Here is a 13917-nt window from a genome sequence, read left to right on the forward strand (position 1 = left end):
CCCCCTGCCGTCTGGAGATGGGCAGTGACCGCCCCTCCCCCCTCCCTATTCCTCCCTGCGCTGCCCCCGCCCGCGTGCATGCGCGACTGAGCAGAGGGGCGGCCTGTCCCCGACGTCAGGGCTTCAGGACCCGGACGGGTAGGGCAGCCTGCGAGGGTGGCCGAAGACGCGCGGATCTGGGCGCCAGGAAGCCTGGGTTCGGCAATGGCTTTGCTGTGTGGCCTTGGGCAAGTCACTCTCCGTCTCTGGGCCCCACTTCCTCCCCTGTCCGAAAAGAAGATCAGGTTCCTAGCTGCTGGGGCATTCCTGAGGTCTCAATTACCCATACTCCTCCTCCAAACCCCGGGGGCTTTTGTTCCAGCGCCAGCACGCGTCTGAATAACAAAAGGCGCCCGTCCATGGGGCGAATGAGCTTGGACTCCCCATTGCCAAGTTTCCCCGCGCGCCCGACTCGGCGCGCCCTGCTGGGCGGGCCCAAGCGGCGTTGGCGCTGAAAATGGCTCATCGGCTCTCTGCTTTCTCTGTTTCGCAGGAGCGGCGGCATGGAGGCTCTCACCACTCAGCTGGGGCCGGGGCGCGAGGGCAACTCCTCGCCCAACTCCAAGCAGGAGCTGCAGCCCTACTCGGGCTCCAGCGCTCTCAAACCCAACCAGGTGGGCGAGACGTCGCTGTACGGGGTGCCTATTGTGTCTCTGGTCATCGACAGTCAGGAGCGCCTATGCCTGGCGCAGATCTCCAACACCCTCCTCAAGAACTACAGCTACAATGAGATCCACAACCGCCGCGTGGCCCTGGGCATCACATGCGTGCAGTGCACACCGGTGCAACTGGAGATTCTGCGTCGGGCCGGGGCCATGCCCATCTCGTCGCGCCGCTGCGGCATGATCACCAAGCGCGAGGCCGAACGCCTTTGCAAGTCGTTCCTGGGCGAGCACAAGCCACCCAAGCTGCCCGAGAACTTCGCCTTTGATGTGGTGCACGAGTGCGCCTGGGGCTCGCGTGGCAGCTTCATCCCCGCGCGTTACAACAGCTCGCGTGCCAAGTGTATCAAGTGCGGTTACTGCAGCATGTACTTCTCGCCTAACAAGTTCATCTTCCACTCGCACCGCACACCCGACGCCAAATACACGCAGCCCGACGCAGCCAACTTTAACTCGTGGCGCCGACACCTCAAACTCAGTGACAAGTCGGCCACAGACGAACTGAGCCACGCTTGGGAGGACGTCAAGGCCATGTTCAATGGTGGCACTCGCAAGCGGACTTTCTCGCTGCAAGGAGGCGGCGGCGCTAATGGCGGGTCGGGTGGGCAGGGGAAGGGTGGTGCTGGTGGTGGCGGCGGGGGCGGCCCGGGGTGCGGCGCGGAGATGGCCCCAGGCCCGCCGCCCCACAAAAGCCTGCGTTGTGGCGAAGAAGAGGCCGCCGGGCCTCCCGGGCCGCCTCCTCCTCACGCGCAGCGGGGACTTGGTCTGGCGGCGGGAGCTGGCGGCCCCCCGGGCCCTGGAGGGCCTGGTGGCGGCGCCGGCGTACGCAGCTACCCAGTGATCCCAGTGCCCAGCAAGGGCTTTGGCCTCTTGCAGAAGCTGCCCCCGCCGCTTTTCCCTCATCCCTACGGTTTTCCCACGGCCTTCGGCCTCTGCCCCAAAAAGGACGACCCCGTGCTAGGCGCGGGCGAACCCAAGGGCGGCCCAGGCACCGGGAGCGGCGGGGGCGCGGGCACTGGCGCAGGCGCGGGCGGCCCAGGAACCGGCCACTTGCCCCCCGGTGCGGGGGCTGGCCCGGGCGGCGGCGCCATGTTCTGGGGTCACCAGCCCCCCGGAGCAGCCAAGGACGCAGCGGCCGTGGCTGCGGCGGCTGCCGCAGCCACTGTGTACCCGACGTTTCCCATGTTCTGGCCGGCGGCAGGCAGTCTCCCAGTGCCGCCCTATCCAGCCGCGCAAAGCCAAGCCAAAGCCGTGGCGGCGGCTGTAGCGGCGGCAGCGGCGGCGGCTGCGGCTGCTGCCGGTGGCGGCGGCCCCGAGCCCCTGGACGGTGCTGAGCCGACCAAGGAGGGCGGCCTGGTCGCAGAGGAGCGCTGCCCCAGCGCGCTGTCCCGCGGGCCGCTGGACGAGGAGGGCGCCGACGAGGCGCTGCCGCCCCCGCTGGCCCCGCTGCCCCCGCCGCCCGCACGCAAAGGCTCCTACGTGTCGGCCTTCCGGCCTGTGGTCAAAGACGCGGAGAGCATCGCCAAGCTCTACGGTAGCGCCCGCGACGTGTACGGCGGCGGGCCAGCCCGTGGGCCCGGGCCAGGCGCAGGGTCCGGCGGCGGCTACGTGAGCCCGGACTTTCTGAGCGAGGGCAGCTCCAGCTACCACTCCGCCTCCCCCGACGTGGACACTGCGGACGAGCCCGAGGTGGACGTGGAGTCCAACCGCTTCCCCGACGACGAGGGAGCCCCGGACGAGGCCGAGCCCGGCGCAGCCGGCGCGCCCAGCACAGGAGACGGCCCTGATGGCGACCAGCAGGCAGGGCCCCTGTCTACCACCTCATCGGGCGCCGACGGCCCCACAGACTCTCCCGACGGCGGCAGCCCTCGTCCCCGGCCCCCCCCGGGTCTACCCCCAGCCAGTCGGTCTGCATTTGGGGACCTGGCGGCCGACGACATGGTGCGGAGACCGGAGAGGAGCCCGCCAAGTGGCGGCTATGAGCTGCGAGAGTCTTGCGGACCGCTCGCGGGGCCCGCGCCGGCCAAGGTGAGCCCCGCGCCCGCCCCGCTGGGGGCGCCTCTTTGCTTACCCCTCGGCAGCTCTGGGATGTGGGGCAGGCCCTGGCCGGGTTGGGGACGGGAAGTTTGTTCTGAGCGGGCGTTCCAGCAGTAGGCCCCGGCTGCTCTGGATAGGCCCAGCTTCGGGAGCTCTGTGGAGCTGGGCTCCCTGGGACCCCCGACTGAGGGTTTCGGAAGATTGGGGGGTGGGGGTGGGCGGGTAGGCCTGAAAAATGCGTGTGCTGTGTTTTTGTTGATGGGAGTGGGGAGGAGACAGGCAGAGACTGGCAGTCACACAGAGACAGAAAGGTAGAAGTAAAATGGGTCTGGAGGAAAGGGACCAAAATCCAGAGAAAAGCGCTCAAGATGCCGGGCCGGTAGCACGCCCTCCTGGATGGGGATGTGAGCCCCGGGGAAGACGAGCCGGTAAACAGAGGAGAGGGATGCCTCTCCACCAAGCCGCAGTACGGGGTCCCCGGAATCTTCCTCCACACGAACTCGTAGTTTTCCGAGTCTCTTCGAATTCCTGCCCTAGGAACCGCAGGGTTCGTTGGCAGGAAGCTGTCGTCGAGAAGGTGTGCGGGGCGGGAGAGGGGCTCTCTGGCTGCTGGGGCCGCGGGTTCGGGTGGGGGGTGTGCACTTGAAAGTGGGTGCGCACACCTGTACTTTTCCATTCGGTCCATTAAAACACGAATCATTAGCCGGATGCGAAAGGCGTCGTTTATATCGGGGACTGGGCGCGGGCGGGAGAGAAGACGCTGAGACGGGCGAAGAGGGTGGGGGCGGCTTTCAGCTGCCCTTGGCTTGGGAGCCGCTTTGTGTTTCGGGTAATTTTCTCGAGGGCGCTAATAATTAACAGGAATCCACAACGGTGATGCGGCCTCCGAGGGCGCAAGGCTGCGGCGCGTGCGTCACGGCCGCCCGAGGCGCTCGGGTCCAGCGGGCGAGCGCACCTCCGTCACCCCCTCATGTTCTCTCCTGGCCGCGGCGCAGGGCTGGGCTGCTGCGAGCCGCCGCCAAACGGCCCCCCTAACCGCCTGTCATTTCTCGGCCGCCGCAGGTGTACGCGCCCGAGCTGGAGGAGCACGTGAAGAGCGCGGCGGCGGCGCTGGGGCCCGCGGCCTCCTACCTCTGCACCCCCGAGGCCCACGGTAACGCCCCCAGCCCCCCTGCCGAGGTCCCTGGCCAGTGTGATGGGGGGACCGCGCGCAGAGGGCCGGGGCCAGAGGAGGCCTGCGAGGGAAGACGAGAGGAGGAAAGAGGCAGAGAAAATGAGAGAAAGAGGGAGAGGTTAAGAAAAACAGTGAAAGAAAAAGGAAGCTAAGCGAGGACTCCCAACGACTTACATCCGCCCTCTCCACCGCATAGATACCGCTCACGTACACCTCAGGCACTGGGTTAAACCTTTTACAAACCACGCCTGGCGTCCTTTTCAGAACCTCTCATTTATTCAGCAAGTGTTCCCTGTGGTCAGGACGGATCGGGAACGGGTGGGGACGCATGGCCACCCCTTTGGGGACTCCTGAAGTGCCGTGGTAGCTGCAGCCCAACGCGGGGGCACGTGCGCGCGGGACCCAGTGGCTCTCAGAGAATGGACTGAGGGCCTCGGAAATCCGGGCAGGCCAGGCCGGGGAAGATGTCTCCCCCCGCAGCCGCCACCCTGAGGGTCGCCGCCTGGGCCGCGTTCTCGGTGCAGGTAGACCCGGCGGCCACGCGCGCTCGCGGTGCCCCAGTATCTGCACGCGATGTAGGTCGCTTGTCCCTGGTGGGCTCGGCTGCTCGTTTTGCTCTTTTCCAAGGGGCTGGGAAGGGGGCGTGGAGCCGGAGATGAGCAGATCGCGCGCGGGGGAGGGGGTGGCCGGCCCAAAGCCTGAGGGTGCGAGCCCAGGCGCACAGCCGGGAACCAGCGGCGTCCACGACGCTTTTAATTAGGGCTCGGGCGCCCCGACCGCGGCAGCTCTGTCCGTATCGGGGTCACGGTTTCTTTGCCTCTCCTTGAAACTCGGTTTATTGCCTTTAAGAGCCAGATAAGGAAGACAATCACTCGACTGCCGACGATTTGGAAACAAGGAAATCCTATCCAGACCAAAGGAGTATCTCCCAGCCAAGTCCCGCAAATACAGACAGAGGTGAGCCCTAGGACCTTCGCACTCCACCCCCACCCGGGAGCTAGGCCCCAGGTCGCCCAGGTTTCCACCTGCTCCAGCGGCAAGCCCAAGGGGCTGCCGTTCCTCTCTCGCGGCTGGCACATAAATATTTAAATAGTGTGGGCAAGGTTCAGGCCAGGTTTCCTGAGTTGCTTACCTCCTTGCTGGGTTTGAGGCTCTTCCGTGAGGGAAGGAGGCTTACTAGAATATGAGGAACACCATCACCCACATAAAACAGGTCAAAGGGCACTTCCTGCCCTAAGATAGCCTGTTTTCCCTGGGTCCACTCTCTTCCAGCGGGTCACTCTCTAAAATAAAGGCTGTACCCCTAAAATAATGACTTGAAAGGTGGGTAGTACTGGATGCCTGTAACTGTCTCCTCTAAAGGCAGAGCGTCTGAAATAGGTTTCCAGCTTAGCACAGTTCCCAGGAAGCTCACCCCTCCCCTCCCAAGGCCTCTCCCAGGACAAAACCCCTCTTACTTGCCCTTCTATCCCAGGTGAAGATGGGCTCACCCTAGATGTCACGGGAACTCAACTAGTGGAGAAGGATATCGAGAACCTGGCCAGAGGTGAGGTTAAATCTGTGAAATGGGGGTACACTGTGCTTGGGGGCGATGGGCCCTTCTTGTAAAGGGGTGTTATTCGTGTAGGAGTGAGTGTGAGAAGAAAAGTCTCTTGGGGAATCAGTCTTCATTGAGCCAAAGGGATAATTCCCTGGATACATTATCCTGGCACAGAGGTCCGGGTCGGGGGTGGGAAGAAGAAGAGTGAAGTGAGCAGGGGGAGGGAACCAGCCACCCCAGAGTTCCCAAGGCCGGGCCTGTCTGAATAGCCCAGTGAGAAAGAAAAATGAGTAATGATCCTTAGAACTTGATGCATGTGGACAGTCAGACAGGGCAATCTGGGTCTCTCAAGCCTCATCTGAATAGCAAGATTTTGAGGACGCATTTACTTTAGGAATGTCTCAGAGGGTTTTTTTTTTCCCCCCTGGAGTTAATGCATAACCAACTCCACCCCACCCTAAATAAGGTGAGGGTGGACCTTGTTTGTAGAATGGGGTCCTGGGGTTGCTGCTCCACTGCAAAAGGAAGAGTGTGACTTGAGGCACAGAGAAAGGAGCTTCTAACCCACTTTGCTTCTCTGTCTCCCATTTTTGTGTTTTCTGAGCACCTGCTAGGGGAGGATTTCTCAGAGAGCCTCCCCATGTGGAGGACCAGATACCAATAGCTCCGTGGTCAGGGCAGCCCCCGCCACTCCTTTGGAGCTGCTTTAGAGGGCACCAACAGGGCTTTCCACACCCAATTGCTTCTCCCTGCCCCCACCCAGCCCAGGGTTGGGCTTGGAAATTGGTGTGGGGAGGGAGAGAAGCACTGGTGGTCTTCTGCTCTTCCTAGTTACAGATTTTACAGGCTCTGCGATTACCTTCAAAATCCTTGGTGCTTATGAGCGCTCTTAACATGAATTTGGGGTCTTGGGACCTCTTGAAATTGTAAACAAACTGTTGTGAATATATGTATTTTTCCAGGGCAGAGGTCCAAGGCTTTGACCAGATTCTCCCTGGTCTGTATCATTGAAGGGAGGGATTAAGTCTGTCAATTGAAGGGGTAAACCGCATCTTCCTAGGCCAACCTCTAAGCTTAGGGAGTTAGGGACAACTTAAAGCAGAAAGCACGCTGGTTGGCACCTGGGGCCAGGGCCTAGAAGTCCAACATGCATTCTACTATCCTGAATTTGATTCTCCTGGGCAACCTAATCCCCTAACCCCATTTCTTGCCCAAATCCTTTGGGTGCAGATGGAGAAACTGAGTGTTGAGGGCCTCTACCATCCGGTCGCGCCCTCCCCTACTCCCATCTCAGGGGAACCGGCCAGGGGAGGACCTGGGTACCTTATGGGCCTCCTGAGTCCCACCATCCTCTTCCTTTACCTCCCACTCTTGCCCCTTCACAGACGAATTGCAAAAACTGCTCCTGGAGCAAATGGAGCTCCGCAAGAAGCTGGAGCGAGAATTTCAGAGTCTCAAAGGTACCCCATCCAGACCCACCCCACCTCATCACCAGAGCCTTCTTCCCGCAAGCTCCAGGCTGAGCCCGGGACCCCAGTGCAAGTAGCTGCCGCTCCGCACGAGGCCTGAGCCACAGAACCCTCCTTTTCTGGGGTTTCCCACTAGGCCAAAGACGAAGGGGGTGGGGTGCGGCTGGGGAGTGGAGAAAGTCGGCCGAGGGAGGGGGCTGTGCGTAACAGCTCTCACTTAATCAATTTGCACAGATAATTTTCAGGATCAAATGAAGAGGGAATTGGCTTATCGAGAAGAAATGGTGCAACAGCTGCAAATTGTCAGAGGTAAGACGGGAGTCAGGTGAGCGCGTGCACGGGCCGTAACTGCCTCTCATCTGGCAGGAGCCGCAATGTTGACTCAGGCATTTGGATTTAAATTGAAGGTAATTTAACAATTATTTTTTTAATTTAATATCCTTTGTATACTCTGATTAGCCTCAGAATGGCAAGCGAGCCCAGCAAACGGCTTGCAGGCATCATTACATGGAGTGATTGAACTTCTTATCGCGGCAATTTCCATGGTTTCTAAATTAAAAATCGAGGCGTAAAATTACCTGGGAAGTAATGCCTAAGTTTGCTTTAATTTTGGTTAGATCCGTCTGCCTTTAAGCGCCATCCCAGGCCATTTCCTCCCTCTTCCAAGCTGCAGTTTGGAGCTTTGACGCCCCCTCCCTCAGTCTCCGGGACTTGTTTCTGCCAGGGGCTGAGCGCTGAGAAGAGGGTGAGGCCCGGGCTGTGACCCCAGCGGGCCCTAAGGTGGTCTCATTTGGTCACCGGCTACTTCCTATGTCTTCCAGATACTCTGTGTAACGAACTTGACCAAGAGAGGAAGGCGCGCTATGCCATCCAGCAGAAATTAAAAGGTGAGGAAGCCGGGGAAAGAAGGAGGGGTGCCAGGCGCTGGCTGTGCAGGCGAATGAGTGAATGAATGAACGAACGAATGAATGAATGAATGGCAGTGCCGGTGAGAGGGGAAGGCCAGGTCTACATAGATCAGTAGCTGAGAAGAGGGAACTGGAAATTGATTTTAATGGAGAAATGATGCTAGAATGGTGGGATAGGGAGAAAGAGCCCCTTGAGCTCTGAGCATTGGGAAATCTGCCACCAGGTCCAAATCTGGTTTGGGGCCGATTGACCTCCCTCTTACTGTGCCTCAGTTTCCTCCTCTGTAAAATGGGCCAATTGAACTAGAGCAGTGGTTCTGGATAGCCAGGATCTCTCTACTACCCTCTCACCTTCTGATACTCTCGCTTGAGAACCCCTGAGCCTGAAGGGGGTGGGTGAGACCCGGGCGGACAGGGGAGGGAGGGAGCCCGTGGGCCGCGCAGGCCTGGCGAGGCGCCCAACATTGCCCAATCGACTGTCTCTCCAGAAGCTCACGACGCCCTGCACCACTTCTCCTGCAAGATGCTGACGCCCCGGCACTGCACTGGCAACTGCTCCTTCAAGCCCCCGCTGTTGCCCTAGGGCCGGCCCGGCCGCGCCCACGCGCCCTCAAGCCATGCTGCTCTCTTCTTGTAAATACCCGCGGCCGCGGCGGCCTAAGGCGAGATACAAGCCATTCGGACTGGACCGATGTAAATACAGCCTCCCGCCCGCCCGCTCTCCTCCCGGGCGCCTCGGCCTTGCCCGCCCCCTCCCGGGCGCCCCCGCCCAGGACCCCGTCTCCGTTTCCAACTGTAAATACCACCTCGCCCCACGGTTGAACTCCTGGGCATCGGACCTCATGGGGTTAACCGGACCGAAGGGGGTAAGAAAGGGGAGGGGGCCTCTCCCCCCTGTACAGCCTCGGAACCCCAATTGTGAATACAATGTAGGAACTTCGCTGGCCCCGCGCTCCCCGTCCCGTCCACTTCTGAAAATCTTGTTCCTAATGACAAAGTGGCTATGTGCAATGGATATAAATGTACTGTGAGTCTCTCGGTTCAGTATTGGGTTCACTTTAACTTATTTATGCTGTAAGTTATTTGCTTCCTTCTCCTGGACCTACTTCCGGTCCCGTTTTGCATTCACTCTTGGGTTTTGCTTTGTCTATTTTTTTGTTGTAACCTCTTGATGTAACAGCACTTTAAAAAGGGCGACAACTGCAACTGACTCACGAGAGGGAGACCACCTTGAGCCTGATTGGGGAGACCACCCTGTATCCGTGACTTTTGTTTTGTTTTTAATAAAAAAAAAATCTGTTACTTCCCAGGGCTGTGGAGGTGGGAGGGCGGCGGGGGGAGGGGCAGGGGAGACGGGCGCAACAGGTGGTGCGTGGGGACCACAGCGTGGGTTCTGGGGCGCCCGGGCTGAGACCCGCATTTTCTCAGGTGGGCAGCAGCAAGCATCCCGATCTCTCCACCAGTCCTTTAGGCACCCCCAGCTTGCCCCAAAGGCCACCCCCGCCCCACGTTTAGGACCCTCCCTTGGGCCTCGGCGGAGAATGAGAACTACTGCAAGGTCCCTGACTCTTCCCTCCAGCGCTCGCAGGGGCCGAGAGTTTACTCGTGCCCATTTCCACGTCTGCCCTACCGGAGAAGCCACCTCCGGGGCGCTCAGAGACCGAATCGGGCCCTGCCGGGAATCCCAGGTTCAACCAGAACTGCCAGGAGGCGTGGGTACTGTCCGCCAGGCCCTGGAGCTCTGGGGCGTGGCGGGGCGGGGCGGGGGCGAGGTTAGAGTGGTGGGCCTGGGCCCGGCAGGCCTGGAAAGGACGCGGGGGACTCGTAGCTTGTGCGCAGATGCGCTCCCGCCTGCCTCGCCGCTAGCTGAACGGAGGGAGTCCTGGCGGGTTTTGACGTTCCGTCCATTTTAGTCCCACCGGGTTTGCGGACGTCGAGGAGCCCAAGGAGGAAGGTGAGATACGCCGGCCGCTGGAATCCGGGGGGGACGGCCGCGGTTGCCGAGGCCTTACCTCGCCACGTGCCTCCCCCTTCGGCCTCAGTTTCCACAGGGCACCCGCTTCTTGGGCTACAGATAAATGATGGAAACGGCAGCGCGCTTTTTGGAGCGGGAGGAGAGTGTGGGAAAGCGCACGGTCCCGGGAATCATTTGGTATCAAATTTCCCCTCCTTACCTGACTAGCAGAGGTGCCGTGTCTTGCCCGTAAGTCTTCCTAGGCCTCTTCTCGGCCTCTAAAATAATATTCAGGCCTCCGTCCCCGGCAGCTCGCGGACGCGCTCTGGGAGGAAGCAAGCGCAGGGCATCACTCCGCAGCCTGGACCCGCGCGCCCCGACGACCCTGCCCTCCGATACCCCAGGACTCTCACTGTGCGTCCCCGGGCGGCCCGGCGGAGACCCTGGAGGTGGGCGTTCTGTGCCCAGCCGCCGGGCGAGCAGCAGGGGCCCGGGAGCCCTCGGCTGCGCCGGTGGGGAAGTTTCGTGGCGGGTCGTCCGGAGGGCCCGGGGCGGAGCTGGCGAGCAGGGGCGCGCTCGGGGCCTCCGGGAAGGGGCACAGGCGGGGAGACCCGCCGCGCGATCGAGGCAGGAAGCCAGGCCCCCGAGCACCCTGCGCTGGGGCTCGGAGCCCTCGTGTCCCAGGTTATTCCGAAGGCTAGACCCAGAGGGGACTGAGAAAATGGCCGGGTAAACTGAGGTGTCGCTGACGGATGAACTCGCCTCGGACGTGCGATCTCCCGAAAGGGACCCTCCAGGGAGCGGGAACTTTTCCTATGGGTGGAACCAACCAGATCAGTCCTTCACTTTACCAAAGGTGAAACTGAGGTCCAGAGAGAGACATGCGTCCCTAGGGAGTGCCAGGGACGAGCGGAGCTAGGACCCGGCGGGGAGCGCGGGTTGGGAGAGTAAAGCGCCTTTCTCCGCCGGGCGGAACCGCTTCTTAGGAATTGGCACTTTCTCTGTAAAATGGGATCAACAGTTACTATCCAGGCAGGAAGTTACTGCGTCGCCGCGGCCCACACAGAGGATGCTGGCAAACGTTCCATTTCGCCTTTCCTTTTCTAATTCCACAAAGTGGGGGAAAGAGCTGTAGGCAGCTGGGGCCAGGCGGACCCACCTGGACCAGAATCTCTTTGGATTGGAAGTGTAGGCGGATGCGACCCAGAAAGCTCTCGCAAAAACCCTCCTGGGCTCCGATTCCTCTCAGAAGTTGTTTGTACCCCTCAAATGTTAATAACCAAACGATTGGTATGGATGTAATTATCAATAATTATACGAATTATTGCTGATTGCGGGGCTCGTAGCTACTTTAATTAGTTTACCAGATTCTAATTAAGTTAAATGAAACATTAATAGGGAAAATATGCTTTGAAAAAAAACCCAGGATTTTTAGTCTTTTCATCGCCACAACGTTGCCACCTTGCGACACATTTTAGGCATTACAGCCAGCTTCCGAAGACCCCAGACTAGGGAGCCTTGTCTTAGGGAGAAAAAGTGGGGCTTGGGGAATGGGGAGCTGGCTGTTCTTTCGTGGTGTTTGTTCCTAACCTCGGCTCCCTGTGGTACCCAAGGAGGTCGGGCTCTGGAGTCCGAGGTCTGGGGGTGAAGAACGAGGTAAACATGCCTCTTCAACCTCCCACTCCTTTTTCAGCAGAGGAAGGCTCTGGGGAGGCTTGTTGGGGCAGGTGATGTCTATCTTCACCTGTCCCAGCAAATCCAGGGTGATAAACTGAGTGAAGCTGGAGGAGCAGATGGAAACAGCGCCAAGCTGCTTGCTTTTTCACTCACCTGGGAGAAACCAGTAGGTCGATGCCCACCTTCGTTTCCTCTGCAGTTCAGTGTAATGTGTCGGCAAGAAACACCTGGAAGATCTCTGGATTCCTGGGAGTAACCTCTGTGTTCCTGTGGCACTTGGTTAATGAAGCTAATAGGGTGCCCACCTCCCTGAGTTATCCTTGGTGTTTCCATTTCTCATAGGCTGTAAGTGCCTTGGCAATCGGGGCCACGTCTTGCCCTTCCTTGTAACCTCCAACACGGGGGCCCAATGCATCGCAGGTACTCAACAGATGTCTAGATAAATAGGTTCCAACTTTGTTGTTTATCTGGGTGCTGGAAATTTCTGGGGGAAGGAATCCCTAGGTGCTTCTGGACAGCAGCTACCGGGAAGCAGTTAAGCTCATTTGCATAGTTAATTAAACACAGGCTTACTGCTCAGAATATCCTTCATCAATAGGATTAGTCTTGGGGGGGCAGGTGTCAGGTGAGGGATTGTCAACCTAGAACAGGAAAGCTTTCTTCCTCTTGCCACTGCATCCCGAAGAGGGTGCTCCTTCACTCCCTCTAATTTTGCAAGGTCACGGGGCACACACTTGTCCACCCATTCCCAGCTGCCCTGATCTAAAGTCTAGCCTTGATCCTTTACAAAAATGTGACCAAAATGTGACCTGTCCTTGAATTTAGACCACCAACAAAAGCAGAACTGGACCTGCATATTCTTTGCATTAATTCTAAACAGCCTCAAGTCCCACTCTATGCCCCCACAGGGAGCATAGTGTTTGGTTAAGAGCACAGGCTCTACAGCCAGATTTCCTGTGTCTCAGTCCCTTCTCTGCCACTGACTAGTTGTGTGACATTAGTTGGGCAAGTTGTTGAATCTCTCTGTGCTTCAGCTTCCTCATCTATAACATGAGGGGGCAAAGGATACCTACTTCATAGAACTGTGCAGAGCCCTGAAAGTCAGCTAGGTCTTTGGCTTTTACAGCACTAGGAATTGCTTGTGTCTTTTCTAGTTTTTGCTCTGAGACCAGGGTTATGCCAAGAAGAGGGACGAAGGATGACGAGTTTCTTTAGAAGGAGAGAGAGCCAAACCACCACTGGTCATTTCCTCGTTGGACATCCCAGAAAGTGACCTTTAAAACTACTCACCCAATTATCCAAGTGGCCTCCAAGGAACCAGACATCTTTGGGGGGAGAAAAGAAAGCCAAAGATTGTCCTCTAACTCCATGAACTGGAGGCCGTGAGCTGAGGAGGCGCAACGAGAGGTCCCACGGATCCCTATTCTCGGCTGTTACCTGGAAAGGATCATTTCATCTCCACTGAAGAGAACAGAAACGGATCCTTGATGGTACGCTGCTCGGCAGCTCCGAGCGCCCGGCGGGAGAGGGCCCGCCGCTGCCCTGGGGCGGCCCTGAGGCTCCGAGACTGTCCGTGTGCCTTGACTAAAGAGAGCACAGAGCCTGGGAGCAGTGCGGCCGCTGGAGACAGACCAACCTGGCTCGCAGCGGCTGCAGAGACCGCCAGGCGGACTACGCGCGTGCTCGGGCACCAGCAAAGCATATGCACCAACATTTTTCCCCTGGAAAGAAATTGGTACCTCAAAAAACGCTGACAGACACATCACAGGAAATCTGAACTTTGTTGGCCTTTTTTCCCTTCTCATCTTACTCATTAGGACTGCTTTTTGCAATTGAATTACCTGGGGGCAGAACCTGGGTCTTTCAGGGTCTGTGCCTCTGAAGGTCTTATCAGGTCTTGTTTCAGCCACTTTGTAAGTGATCATGCTCAGGTGGCTTTACCTCTCAGTGTCTCCTGTGAAATGGTGGCAGTAATACCCACAAGGTAGGGCTGTCAGGAATATTAAAATGAGATACCGGTGAAGGCCCTGGCCCATGGATGTTCAGTAAGGAGTGTGCATTATTATTACTTTATTTTTTTAAGATTCAGAGGCAGCATGAGGAGTCAGTCTTGTTCCAAGTTCCTGGTATAGAACAACTTATGTTTATGGTAGCACTAAGGTCCTGTTATGTTTTGGACATGAAACGGATCAACTTTGGCAAGGCCATTTCCTTAAGTGTAAGGTACAGTAGAACTCAGGATAATGCAGAGGGGAGCAGAAGCAAGATTTGAAAGGTTGAAGACTGGGGCCCGAGAGCCAGATGTGAAAAGCACAGCAAAGCGATGAATCTGACTGCCCACACTTTTACTCCATCTCCAGGGACTACAGTTTTCTTTGTGTCAAACAAAAAGTAGAACCTGTATGTGTAAACTGTTTGCATCAACGTGCAAACTGTGCACCTGGTAAACTCAGGGAC

General features: G+C 58.4%; 1 protein-coding gene across 1 annotated transcript; it reads left to right on the forward strand.

Annotated features, from left to right (window-relative positions):
* Positions 1–204: 204 nt before the first annotated feature.
* SKOR1 (SKI family transcriptional corepressor 1) lies at positions 205–8412 on the forward strand. Its single transcript, XM_065872468.1, has 9 exons — positions 205–311; positions 533–2729; positions 3801–3891; positions 4762–4869; positions 5387–5458; positions 6838–6912; positions 7156–7230; positions 7743–7808; positions 8318–8412. Exons 1-9 carry the CDS (start codon positions 205–207, stop codon positions 8410–8412), a joined length of 2886 nt encoding a protein of 961 aa, XP_065728540.1.
* Positions 8413–13917: the final 5505 nt, after the last annotated feature.

The sequence above is a fragment of the Phocoena phocoena genome, chromosome 2 (genome assembly GCF_963924675.1).
Source record: "Phocoena phocoena chromosome 2, mPhoPho1.1, whole genome shotgun sequence".
Classification (NCBI taxonomy): Eukaryota; Metazoa; Chordata; class Mammalia; order Artiodactyla; family Phocoenidae; genus Phocoena; species Phocoena phocoena.